The sequence below is a fragment of the Doryrhamphus excisus genome, linkage group LG9 (assembly GCF_037039965.1).
Source record: "Doryrhamphus excisus strain RoL-2023G ecotype Guam linkage group LG9, RoL_Dexc_Guam_v1.1, whole genome shotgun sequence".
In the NCBI taxonomy this organism is placed as follows: domain Eukaryota; kingdom Metazoa; phylum Chordata; class Actinopteri; order Syngnathiformes; family Syngnathidae; genus Doryrhamphus; species Doryrhamphus excisus.
In genome coordinates this window covers 6304394-6317019 of record NC_136365.1, presented here as the reverse complement: position 1 = coordinate 6317019, position 12626 = coordinate 6304394, and the positions used below count along the sequence as shown (strand labels likewise).

The window sequence follows — 12626 nt, the reverse complement described above, 5'->3', positions numbered from 1 at the left end:
AATAAATGACTTTCTAATGTTTTAGGGAATATTGATTGCATCCCACCTAATACTCCCCTGTATGTAAACAATGTCCACTGGCAATGGGAATCAGAAACCCTTCCTAACAATCAATAGGTGTTGCTTTTTTCCCCTCATTGATTCATTTCATGGATGCAGGCCTGTTCCCAGGCGCTAAAGAAGCAGAATGCTCATTGTAGAATGTAAATAGGCTATGTTAGGGCAGGCTATCATTAGTGCCACATGGTTAGGCTCAGCAGAAAAGTGATCCACAATCAATTGGGGAATCGATAAAGAATCTGACCTACAGTATAAGCATAACCAATAATTGTAGTGGTGCACAGTCAGCTTGATATAATTATGTATATGTAATTCTCTGATCTGTTGGTGCAGAAGTCATTGGCGATGTGGTTTTTCTAACGCTTTTAGAGATGATTTAAGCATTAATGACTTCTTTTAAGTGCGTGTGATGTTTTATTGATGTTATGATATCATAGTCGGAATGACAGGATAGGTGAAAAGGAAGCCATCTAAAATATGTCAAACTAGAAAGACTATGTGCTATCACCTGTCCTCTGCTCCCAACAATGTCTTGACATCTCCACCAAAAATATTTGCATTCAACGGAACGAGCGGCCACTAACGAGTTGGCGAATGAAGGATGTCCAGGCCGACTGAGCCACAATAAAAACATCCTTATAGTGACCACCCCCAGGGGACGCCCCCACCAGAGACATAAATAGGGAAACAACGCATCTAAAATTTTAGAACTAAATAAGCCGTTTGGAAAAAAGTTGATATGTCTCCATCAAATAAGAGTCCTGTTGCTGTGATTCAGACTTTGCTAATCAAAGGATCAGAAAGTATCATTTCACTGTACCTGTAGTAGTTATGATTAGAGACATGCCTCATTTGCCTCAAACAATGCTACTTGGTGGGAAAGTTTATACAATTGATTAAAAATAACATTGGCCATTTACACAAAAGCATTTTAAAGCCTAAAAATGCACCCTGAAGTAGACGCTTTACAGTGGTTCCTCGTTAATCATCGATAATTGGTTCCAGACCAGACTGCGATAAGTGAATTTCCACAAAGTAGGATTCAATCTTAATATATGAAGTATTTTCGATGCTAAATCTGTTTATGAATTTGTAAATATGGTTACAATTACTAGAACCCTATAGACATGAAGTAACACCCTTATAGTTACCCTTACACGCCTATTATTCTATGTTTACGGCACATTGCTAATGCGCAGACTATGGGATCACTGCAGGGACACAAGATGGCCGCCGCTTTAAATATTATCATGCTAACAAGTTAGCCTCCAATTTATTTATTCTAAACTTAAAGGGTTTTACATGGAGTGGGCAAGAAGGACAAAAAGTAGGCACATCTACACGGAATAGGAGGGGAACTTGTTTTGGACATGCTATGCCATTACTGATGCCAAGGACCAGAATACTACATATGACTTGACTTTCAGTATTTTACTGCTCATTACGCATACGAAAGATTTTCATTTTTCAATATTTCCATGATGCCAAATACAGAGGTTCTCACATAAATTGAATGCAAAAATTGTGCTTGTAAATTAAAAAAGTAAAGTAAAAGAAACTCCTTGTTGAAATGCAGAATGAAAAACAGTAGAAAAGAACTATAAATACAAACCTTATATGAATCCTTTTTTGTGATCTCATTTTAAAACACATGCTCTCCTTTCTTTTAGAACAATGACCCACTGACCCTTGGTTACCATGGATACCCATCTCACAGTCAGGTAAGGAACCAATTACACCCACACATGCCAATGAAAATCAATATTTTCTAACATACCGACACCTTTTCTAAAATAAAATTGTAACCCGACACCCAACATGAGACTTGAATGAAGCAGTCCAAACCACAAGGTGGTGATGTAATATCTCAGCTTTCATTGTAATTATGCAACACAAATCCATTACCCTTTACTGTGTTCCCTTTTTGTGTGTGTGTATGCATATTATCTATATATTTTAAATTCAACAAGACCTATATGAAAGAAGTTCTATACAGTAGAATTACTCTGTGTATGTATGTGTATGTATGTGCGTGTGTGTGTGTGTGTGTCAAGCTGCCGTCTGTTTATTCGTGTTCCTATTAGCCTTCAGACTGTGTTATTAGACTGTTCAGTTGATATGGTTAATCCCTCGATCATCCGCCATTCATCCACTCATCCTCTGACGCTATACCCATAATCCTCTTCCTCGACTCTCACTCTGCGATGCTCACCAACCTCTGGCTGCATTTCATCCTCATCTTAAGCCTTTGCCCCAGACCCTTAGCATTTGTTTTATTCCCCCCACCCCACCCCCCCCCCCACACACATGGCTGGGAGCCAATAAGCCACTTATCATTTTTGCTGAAGCGTGATCACATGAGCAATGAACTGTTTCCTCATGATCTTCAAATGAGAAGAACCATGAAGGCAGTACTGCTCTCCATATGTGAATTAAAAGCCGACCAAATATTTTGCAACTTCTGCAGCAATATTTTCACATACCGTGAATGAATGCTCCAGCTAATGCTTCTGTACAGTTAACTACAGGGTCTGCGATAGTCGCCAGGTGCATGGTCTTGCAAACCAGATAAGCTGGTTTAAAAATGTGGGTATTATCTGCTGTGGATGAAGGCAACCTCCAAATATAGTTTTTCCACAAGATGACCGTAGCTATACTGTACATTTTTGAAGTCTACAATCAGAAGATTTATCCACCTCTGCATGCGCTTTAAAATGGCTGGTTGCACTACGTACTTACCTTGTACTGTTGCTTAGAGGGAACTCCTCAGTGGTTAATGCTGACTAATAGTCAAAGAGAGCTAGATTTTTCTTTCCACACTAATTGTATGACAGAACGAGATAAAACGCCAATTAATGTGCTTGTGTGTAAGCTACGCAGTGGTGCACTGTATATTGTACATGGTTGACACAGATATCGCCAACTGCTGTCATGGCATGCATATTACATTTTTGCAGGTTTGTAAAAACAGACACTGTACACAAAAATAAAAGCATCCAAGTTCTCCTTTATTGTTGTCATATTGTTGAAGCCAGCCATTCAGATTCCTTGAGGGATTGTGAACTGTCAGCTAGCCATTGATGTGGACAAAAGACGGGAAGGATGAGACGGATGCTGTGCAGAAGATGTTCCCACAATGCAGAGGTGCTAAACTGTCAACAGCAGCATGAAGGTGATGTGATCAAAGGCTCCCAAAAGGAAGCGCCTGGAGGAACAGCAGAAGCTCAACGTGTGAAAAGAGAGAGATGAGCTCTGCCTGCTTGGTGAACTGAGTGGTGCTTTTAAGTCCTCCATTACATCTGTGTGCTGTCAACAGCTTTATTTAAGCATGATAGGTTGGTTACGCGCATACAAGTTCCGATCAATTAACTTACTGCTCAGCGTCACTGCACGCTACAAGTGTAATAATTAACATATGATCATCTTTAAGGCAGAACTCTCGTATCATATTTCTTTCGATTGTGCATGTGTGCCTGATGGACATGTACAGGGAGTGTTGCCAGGGAGTTTGGGTTTGTTGGAAGTGGTGCTTGTATGTTATGGAAATGACGCGGCGGATACTCTGTGTGTTTTTACTCACAATTGTTAAGTGTGACTTTGTTGTTATGTCAGTTGCGTGTGTTTTCTGTAAATGCCCTCATTGTTGTAAGCGTCATGTGGGACATCTGCCCACCAATTGGTGACTCTGCTGACATTTGTGCAAGAGCCCTAAAGCCAATATATCCCAGAGACTATGAACATGTAGAATGAGAGGCCTTTGAACGTTTTTTGTTAATTGCATCTGTTTGGATGTAATGTAAAAGACCTTGGGTGGTCCAGCCCTCAGAGAATTTTCCAGTGGTGTCTTTTTTCCCCCACAACTAATCTTGTCAGAATTCAAGATGGCTATGGCTATGACCTACCTGTGGTGCCGTAAACAGGCAAGCAGACAGAACCATGTGACACTAAAACTATAGAAGAACGCATGCACATAAGTCTGCCAGATAATCAATAACTGATTACTCAAAAAAGAAATAAAGACAATGTGTGGGTTCTCTATTGGAATAAACAGAGAGAGGGAACCCTCACCCATTCAGCCTCCTTGTCCCAGGAAGTGGAGACAGGGTGCTAGCAAGTTGATAGAGTTCAAGACCGCCAGGTTAGTATACACATGAGTTAGCATCCACAGCCCCAGGGTGGTAATATTTTGGTTTTAAACAGAATGGACATGGGTGCATGAACACAGATGAACCAATAAGTCGCATTTTTTGGGAAGTAGTGATGAGGAAAAAGGGGAGTACGAGCAACTTACATGTGCACATCAAACAAAAACAAAAAAAATGGTGCACACTCGCAGCCAGTATTATTTGCTACATGTTAAGCCTTCCTGTTAAGGAATAATATCCAACAATTATTTTTTTCAATTGCAATTTTCTTTGCAGAAACTTACTGTATTTTATTTTTGAGTGCTTTTTATTGGAGTGTTTTGTCTTAACAGAGAAAGACGTGGTCTATTTTTTTTTAAATTGTTTTTGGTTAGGTCAATGTTTCAACACAATTGAAACATTCATATAATTACATATCCAAAGCGCATTTTAGAGGATTTTATTACAGTATTTTGTCAAGGAAATGAGGACGGTCATAACTGGATGCAAATAATGCATAAAGATTGCACAAGATTAATTTTTTTTTACTAAAGACCACTAAATCAGATATTTCACTTGTGCCAAAGACAAAGGTGACTTAAATATTCCTCAAGTTTATTTAAAAGTGAAAAAAAACAGACCTTGAATTTTCTCTGGGTACTCCGGTTTCCTCCCACGTTCCATAAAATATGCATGTTAGGTTAATTGGCAGCTCCAAATTGTCCATAGGTATGAATGTGAGTGTGAATGGTTGTTTGTGCCCTGGGATTGGCTCAGTGTGTACCCCGCGTCTCACCCGAAGTCAGCTGGGATAGGCTCCAGTATAGCCCTGCAACCCTAATGAGGATAAGTGGATGGATGGATGAATCCAGTTGCAAACTGTCATTTTAAGCTTGTGATGGTATTTTTTTCATATTTTGTTATGCTTTTGCACAATACAGACAAAATAGAGAGAGAAAACGAAGGGCTCCCCAATGGTGCCATCAGTCCCAGTTAACTCACCCACATGGATACTAGCGATAGAGTGACGAATAATGAGAGAGAGCAAAGCGAGAGAGGTCATTGCAGCTACGACAGTAAGCAGAGGGGAGGTGCAAGTGTGCAGGTGTGACAGTCAAGCGGGGGCGGGGAGTGTGGGTTGTCTCTGTGCAAGAGAGGCCGACTGGAGAGGAGACAGAAAAGATGAGCAGGCAAGGGCACAACAGCAAAACAGAAGGCTGGGCGTAGAGGGAAAAAAGGAGAGAGGGAAACACGAGTGAGTGGGAGAGAGAGAGTGACAGGGACAGAGGTTGGAGGAAGAGGGGGAGGAGGCAGGGAAGGGAAGGGGGAGGCTGTCAGGGCAGACCCAGCGTGCGGGGGCAGAGAGGGAGATTTTGAATCTGTGAGACAGACAAGAAGAGAGCGAGCTGGTGAGGTGACAGGCTCGGGAGAGGGAGCGCCAGCGAGGCAGCGTGACAAGAGGAAAGGAGTGAGAGAGGAGGAGGAGAGACGACAGTGTGGTGTTGCACAGAATACGATGATGGGACTCTACTATCCTTCCGTGTTGTCGGTGAGTGTTTATCCTCCTCTCTGCCTGTGCTGGGGTCGATGCTTGATGACTCTCTTTGCAAAGGTTCTGTATTCCAGTCCAGCCTACAGGACTGTCATCAAGCATGAAGTGTTGATTAATTACGGATGAGGACTCAACTTGACCCTTTTACCCCACTGCTCCACTCCTCTGCGTTTCATGATGGCCGCGATGTAAAACTCCAAGTTGCCGTTTCAAAAATGTTGCAACGTTGAAATGCTTGTGACGATGGATGGCAACACTGTTGTTGTGGCATCTGTTCTCCTGCCCAGAGCTAGAGGCGCACGCAATCTGAACATCAGAGCAGTTCCTGCCAGAAATTGTTCTGCCATGTATTATGTATGCTTAGAGGAATCTATGCGATCGGTGTGGTGCAGCTGGATGCTGCGGCTCTCCTCACTAACAAACTCTGCACATGGCTGCTGGGCTTTGCAAGCAGTAAGGCAGGATAGAAGAGGGGGGTAAGTAAAAGTGATCTTTATTGCCCCTGCAGCTGTCTGTGTATATCACCAGGGCCTGTGAGCAAAAGGGACAGGTGTCCACAAAACATTTGCTGGTCCTTCCTGCACACTTTTTTTTGTGTGGCGAGCACCTCATGTAAAAAAACAAAAAAATCAAAAGTTGCAAGTGTTCATATAATTTCATTTAACTCTCTATGACTCAGACCCAGGCGTATATGTTTCCTAATTTCGTCTCTCATCGCGTGTGCGCTCCTCTTTCAGCTCTACCTTGCTCTCTTTACTGTTTGACCTCTTTTCTCCTCTCGTTCTCCCCCGGGCCCTGGCAGCTGTTATCTCAACGTTTTCCTTCAAGAGCCCCTGGAAGAGGGGGGATGGGTCATGCTGAGGAGAGAATAGGAGCAGGAGAATGAAAATTGATTATTTCGAAGAAAGTGACGGGACACCCCTGGCCAGGGAAGCCCCGTCACGTGATGTAGCTGACATTAGGCAGGGGTGAGTTGACGAGCATACAGGAGGCTGCCATGTCTTTTTTTTTTTTTTTTTGAGAGAGGTCGTTTGTGTAATGCTGCACTGCTGAAATATTTTCTCAAGCCCCACCTATGGCCTAAAGCAAGGGAGAGACGCGTACCTGCTGCAAATGCACGCACACACTCACACAGACACGCGTACACCAACACCAGCATCCCTCTTATGTATACAATCCCTCTGCCTCTTCTCAAAATCTTCTTATCGATTCTTTGCAGGGTTAACAATAATGGTCTTTAAATGATCCCAATGAGCTGCGTTGCCATGGCAACTGGGATGAGTCATTCATTTTGCACAGATTATTAGATGGTTCGAAGCGTGAGGGAGACCGCCGATAGCACCGTTATGTTAGATAAACACCTTTGGTCTTTGGCTTCTTTTGTAAAAGAAGAAGGAATTGGATCTGGTTGCCAAGGTGCAGCTCACAATTTGCTTAGTAATTGCTCCGACAGCACTCGTAGTGAGGCATCTGTGTGCCTTTTGAAATGGATCGGGGTTGCCCTCACTGACTTGTCGAGTGGTGCTAGTGATAACACTCTACCGTCACTGATTTGTGTACATTTTTAAAAAAAAACACATTAAGCAACCTGCTACCATTATCACCTTTCTCCTAAACAAGACTAACTTGTTCCAAGGTCAACTCTCATGTTTTGAAAAACAAACAGATGTCTACATTTCTTTGACCACCTGCACTTGTTTGCATTGAGCTTGCGTGCAGCCTCTAATGAGAACTAATTGAAGACAACTCATGTCACTGTCCTTTTGTCTGGTTGTGTTTACCTTTCATAAGTCGCTGCAGTGGAGCCCAGCGGACCATTGATACAGGCGGAGGCGGGGACAGCTGAAGTCAGGGATAGGGTGTGTACAGGCTTGCATACATGTACAGTACTGTGTGTGGAACAGCATGGAGGGGGATTTCTCAGAAGGCCAACCAGATGTAAAAACCTTAAAAGGAAAGCAATAGGAGCGGATGGGGAGGGGTTTGCTTGACAAGCAGACACGTTACCCTATAAGGAGATGCAAAAGCGTGTGGGAGGAGGGGCCAGGACGCCACTGAAACACTGTTGCTATGAGGCAAATGAGCTTGATTGACTTGAATGGGGACAGCACGTATGCGAGGGTCCCGTCTGGATTTTATGAAGCGTAAAGAAGCGGATCGGCGAGTGGGAGGAAACAGCGGCAAAAGGGGGGTGGAAGAGGAACTGTGTTGTAGGGGGATGATGTGGGATGGAATAATTGAATAAGAGGGTGTCTCCTGGCTCATCGGTATGCTGCCAACACGTTGTAAGTGTTTTTTTCCAGCTGTTTGCGGCCCTGCTAGCAACACAGTGGAGCCAAAGGCCAAAATGTGAGGTTAATCCTTAATGGGGCACTCATTAAAATAGCATACTATTAAAATACTACCCTAGATAGTTATTACAGTGCATCCATTGTTGGGTTTTCACAAAGTTGTAGTATAATTATATTTCATTTAGGGCTTTTAAATGATTACAATTTGGACTCTGATTGATCTCGGTTCATAAATTAATTCATCAGGATTGCTATGGTTTGTTTCAGCCATCACAAGTTACGTTAAGGAACATCATATGATTACATGAATGGTGATTAATTACCATTTCCAAAAAGTACAATGGCCCCAACCTATATTTTGTCATTGTAGATTATGTTAAATATCGTCAAACCCAATGTTGTAAATCTTCTTGTCTCTTGGGCTGAGTGTATCATGACACCGTTCATAGGCATTATTGCAGTATTTAAACACAATGCCATGTTTTGATGACACGCTTGTGATCAGGTAAACCATTTTTCACAGTGCCACGGTAGGTGGGATGGCCAGTTGTGTCGGATTTATAAATAACATGCAAATGCAAGCTTAAAAAGTGTACCTAAATATTTTTAGACCATATTTTCAGTAATTGTATGGCATAAAAATAAAAACAATAAATCAAATTTATCAAGTCCCTGTTAAGAAAATTGCACTAGAATAAATCATGAACATTGAGTGTTTGGAATGCTTATCATGTAGTGACACTGTCTGTGAGTATGCGCCATTTTCTGCGATGCTTTCACGTTTTTATGATTTACGTTGCCCACCAAATGCCTCAGTAAGGGTTGACTTTTGGGACAAAAGGCTCTGCTGCACCTTCAGCGGTTCGTCTGAGTTTATGCAATCATCCTGTTCATTATGTTTACTGGGGCGGTGGCATTTGGCTTGGAAAGCATTGCTTTTGTGTCTTCATTCACAGTCAAGTTGGCTCACAAAGCGAACTAAAGCTATGCTGGCGGACTTCTCTATGCATCAACTCACTAGCACGCATGTGCATACGCACGCCAATTTTTCGAGGCTGACAAAATTATTGACTTTGTTTTTTATTTATTGATTTGTTGATGACGTTGGTTAAAACGTCAAGAAGGTTTTAATACTTTTAATATGAAAACACGGTTTGTTGGGGAGAGTCTTGTTTGGCCCACAACCTAAAGTCGACTTTGATTTCGGCCCGCCGTGCAAGTTGGGTCCCCCGTTGAGTTTGACACATTCTCACATGATACAAGATCACAAACAAATAAATACATGATGTCTATTCTGTATTTGAACACTCATAAGTTCCCAAATATGGTGTTTCCTTCCTCGCCTGTTAAGCCGCTACTTTGGGAAACTGGGGCTAAATAAGATCCACTGCCAACAACATAAATTTGCCCTTTTCCTTTTATCAAGCAAAACTCTGAAAAGCCACTCTTCTTGTGAAATGACCCGGTGCTGCCCTAGTTCATTCTTTGCCGTACCGTCATCTCTGTCATGCTTGTCCTCATGTCGCGCAGTGCCGACTCGTGCACACAGGCGCATTTTATAACATGCCTCCTCAGACATACTTGCTGCTGCTAACTGACCCGAAAGTAAGTCAGCTACAGCTACCGCTCTGAGTCACTTGCTTTGCCTGGCCAGCACATACACTTACACAACCCTTAATGCCTTGACGCCAGGGGAGCGTATGCACACACCGATATGCACCCAACATGTACACAAACAAAGCATACACAAATCTGAGCGCTGACACAGATGCCCACTCTAAAATCTATGTCTACAAGAATGCCCCCCTTCTCTGTTCCTTTGCCCTCTTTGTGTCTTTATTCAGTAGATGTCTATCAGAGAGGCCACTCGCAGCCAAAAAAAGACCCATCACTTGATGGTTTTAGCACATGCAAACACTCGCTATTTTTGTAGACGGTGGGCTGTTGACTTTGTGCTTCAGGTAATCGGAGTAAGCTGCTGAGATGCTGCTAAAACAGTTGTCATCTGCAAAGGCCAGTCTTCTAACAGAAACACAAGGTTGTTTTATGGCTGAAGAGATAAATCGAGGCCAAGATACTGTATGAAAACCCAAATTGTCCAAATTGACGCCCTTCTGAGCTGCTTCACAGGTTGTCCAAGTTTGAGTCATTGTTAGTCAAGTGAGTTGTGTTTGTGTGAGTCACCAACAGTCTCTCAGAGGGTGGTTTTACCAACAAATTGGACAGAATGTAGATGTGTCCTCCCGGTGTTTTGAAGTCAACAATGTTCCCTCAAACAGTAGGTGGAAATTGTAAGTTAGGTTTTTTTGAAGCAAACTTTTCCACAATTGTGTTAGACATTTTCTAAAGGTGGGGAGTAAACCTATGGGTTTGAAAACATTGTGCAGATGACCAACAGTCCTTATAATGGCCCGTAGGGGAGTCTTATTACTTTGGCAAATATTTTTCTTCATTAGCATACTTAAATTACCACACATCATAATGTTTATTTTGGTGCTCCCAAAGGACATACAAAAGAGTTTTATTGACACCCAAACAAGGTTTACTTTTTATTTGTCTGGGTAAAAGAAAGATGATGGCTGGGGAAAATCCTCATACAAAACTTTACCCTTAAGTATATGCTGCTGATCAAAATTTTAAGATGAGGCAAAGACAAAAAAGATTTCTCTCTTTGAACGCGGTCAAATTGTTGAGCTAAGCAAGTCCTACTGCAACTGAGGTTGGATGCACCAAGGAACCAAAAAATCATGTGGTAGACCCATAAAAATGTCACCGGCCCTGAACTGGAGGATACGATATCCATCAAAACACGGGACGATCCTCGGCCCAAATGAAGGTTGTTGCTAGTCCAATAACCATCAAATTACGTTTGCGTAAGTGTTCTAAGATAAAAATGTACCTGGAAGGACAGGAGGGATTAGGGTTAGATGGGAACCATCATGATCCTTGGTGCTTTTTTTTTTCAATGAAACAGTAGAGCTTCAGATTGTGCAGGGTCGTAAAATGGCCACTGGCTATGTGGAGATGTCGCAGGGGACATCCCTCATGACTCGACTGTGTGATAATGACTGGGTTTTTCAAACAGGACACCAATGCAGTTCACAATCCCTGCCTAGGATTTCTTTTAGAGCAGGGCTTCATAAAGTTTTTACAGGCGCGTACCCTTCAGACATTTGAAGCCATGTACCTCCTCGTCCTGCACACTGAAACACACAAACAGTATCTTAACTAACTTGAAAATTTGAACACAATTAATTGATTATTTGATTGTATAGTAATTCTGTGTCAATAATTTGTATTTTGTATGGTCAAATTTTCACTGCTGCGCCTTCAGGTAATTGGAACGCCAATAAAGATGAAATCTTCAAGGTTAAAAACAATGGCCAAATGATCATGATCTGATTGTCACCAGACAATGGATGTGAGCCATCTTCACCACCTGACTTAAACCATAGCAGATTTTATTCAAAGCAAACTTTCTCATAGAAAATCATGTAAATCCAATGAATCTGATCCAGACACCCAAAACTAACAAAACATTTTCTAGGCAATAATTATAGTTTTGCATGTACAAAATAATGCAAACATAATTACAACTGAACATTTAACATCACTTTTACAACGTTTTGCAAAGAGGGAGGCGGAGGAGAGGATCTTATGCCACAAAATATCTATGCAGTAGTCTGTTAAACGCTTTTTAACATGCACAATTTTACATTCAAAAGCATGACTTATGAAATGGAGAAATGAACATTTAACATGATTTTACCTGTAGTGGACACACTTGGACAAAAAAAGGATAACAACCATTTGTTCACCAAAAAAAAAATCCATAAAAAGCACCACAACCTTATGTGCAAACAATGTCTCATTCACATGAATGTGTTAACTTTTCCACCACCTGTTGGAGCAAGTTGGGAGGTATTCTCTTGCAAATAATGGAATTAACGATGCTAAAGGAAATGTCTGCTTGTTGTGTGGCATCACGCAGGGCACAGTAGGACCGACTGACACCATGACTGCTTCGCGGATGTGGGAAGCAGTGGTGATGACAATGTGTACCCTTGAGGCCACTATGTTATACGCCCCCCCCCCCCCAAACATAAAATTCCAATTTGTAGGGTTTTAGTGATGTTTGTAGAGTTTCCAGCGTGCCTTTTGGTCTGTTCTTGGGACATAACGACCACTCATAGTTGAAACCATTGCTTGCCTACCATCAGAATGTAATTCCATTTGTGGTGTCAATACAAGAACCACCAACCATACTTAATATACCAGTAAGTCATGCCAAATATTTTATAATACGACTCAAGGGAAGTGATCAACTCCTACCGCACAGGAACAGATTTAGTTCCTTTGTTTCCATTTATGTTCTCACCGGGTGACCCATAAGTGATCTGTTCCAGCGGTCATCATTTTCACCTCGTCCAGAAGTTGCAATTTTGCAAAAAGAAATTAGGCCACCCAGGTCATATTTTTAGCATGTCCTCCTGCAGCTAAAAACATGAGTATAGTTCCCGTTCACGTAATTACTGTATTGCATCTTAACCATTTCAGTTTGAGATTATTTATGTGTGTTCTCAGTATGAGTTAACGGAA

At 41.9% G+C, this 12626-nt stretch overlaps 1 protein-coding gene across 4 annotated transcripts in view; it reads left to right on the top strand.

Moving 5' to 3' along the window:
- rbfox2 (RNA binding fox-1 homolog 2) overlaps positions 1-12626 on the top strand; it is a 38453-nt gene that overhangs the window by 7570 nt on the left and 18257 nt on the right. For 3 of the 4 annotated variants that reach the window (XM_058046177.2, XM_058046178.2, XM_058046176.2), the window contains exon 2: positions 1731-1781. In XM_058046177.2, the coding sequence (XP_057902160.2) occupies positions 1731-1781 (51 nt within the window). Of the gene's footprint in view, positions 1-1730; positions 1782-5529; positions 5734-12626 lie in introns of those variants that run through there. The other variant, XM_058046179.2, reaches the window with a different exon arrangement.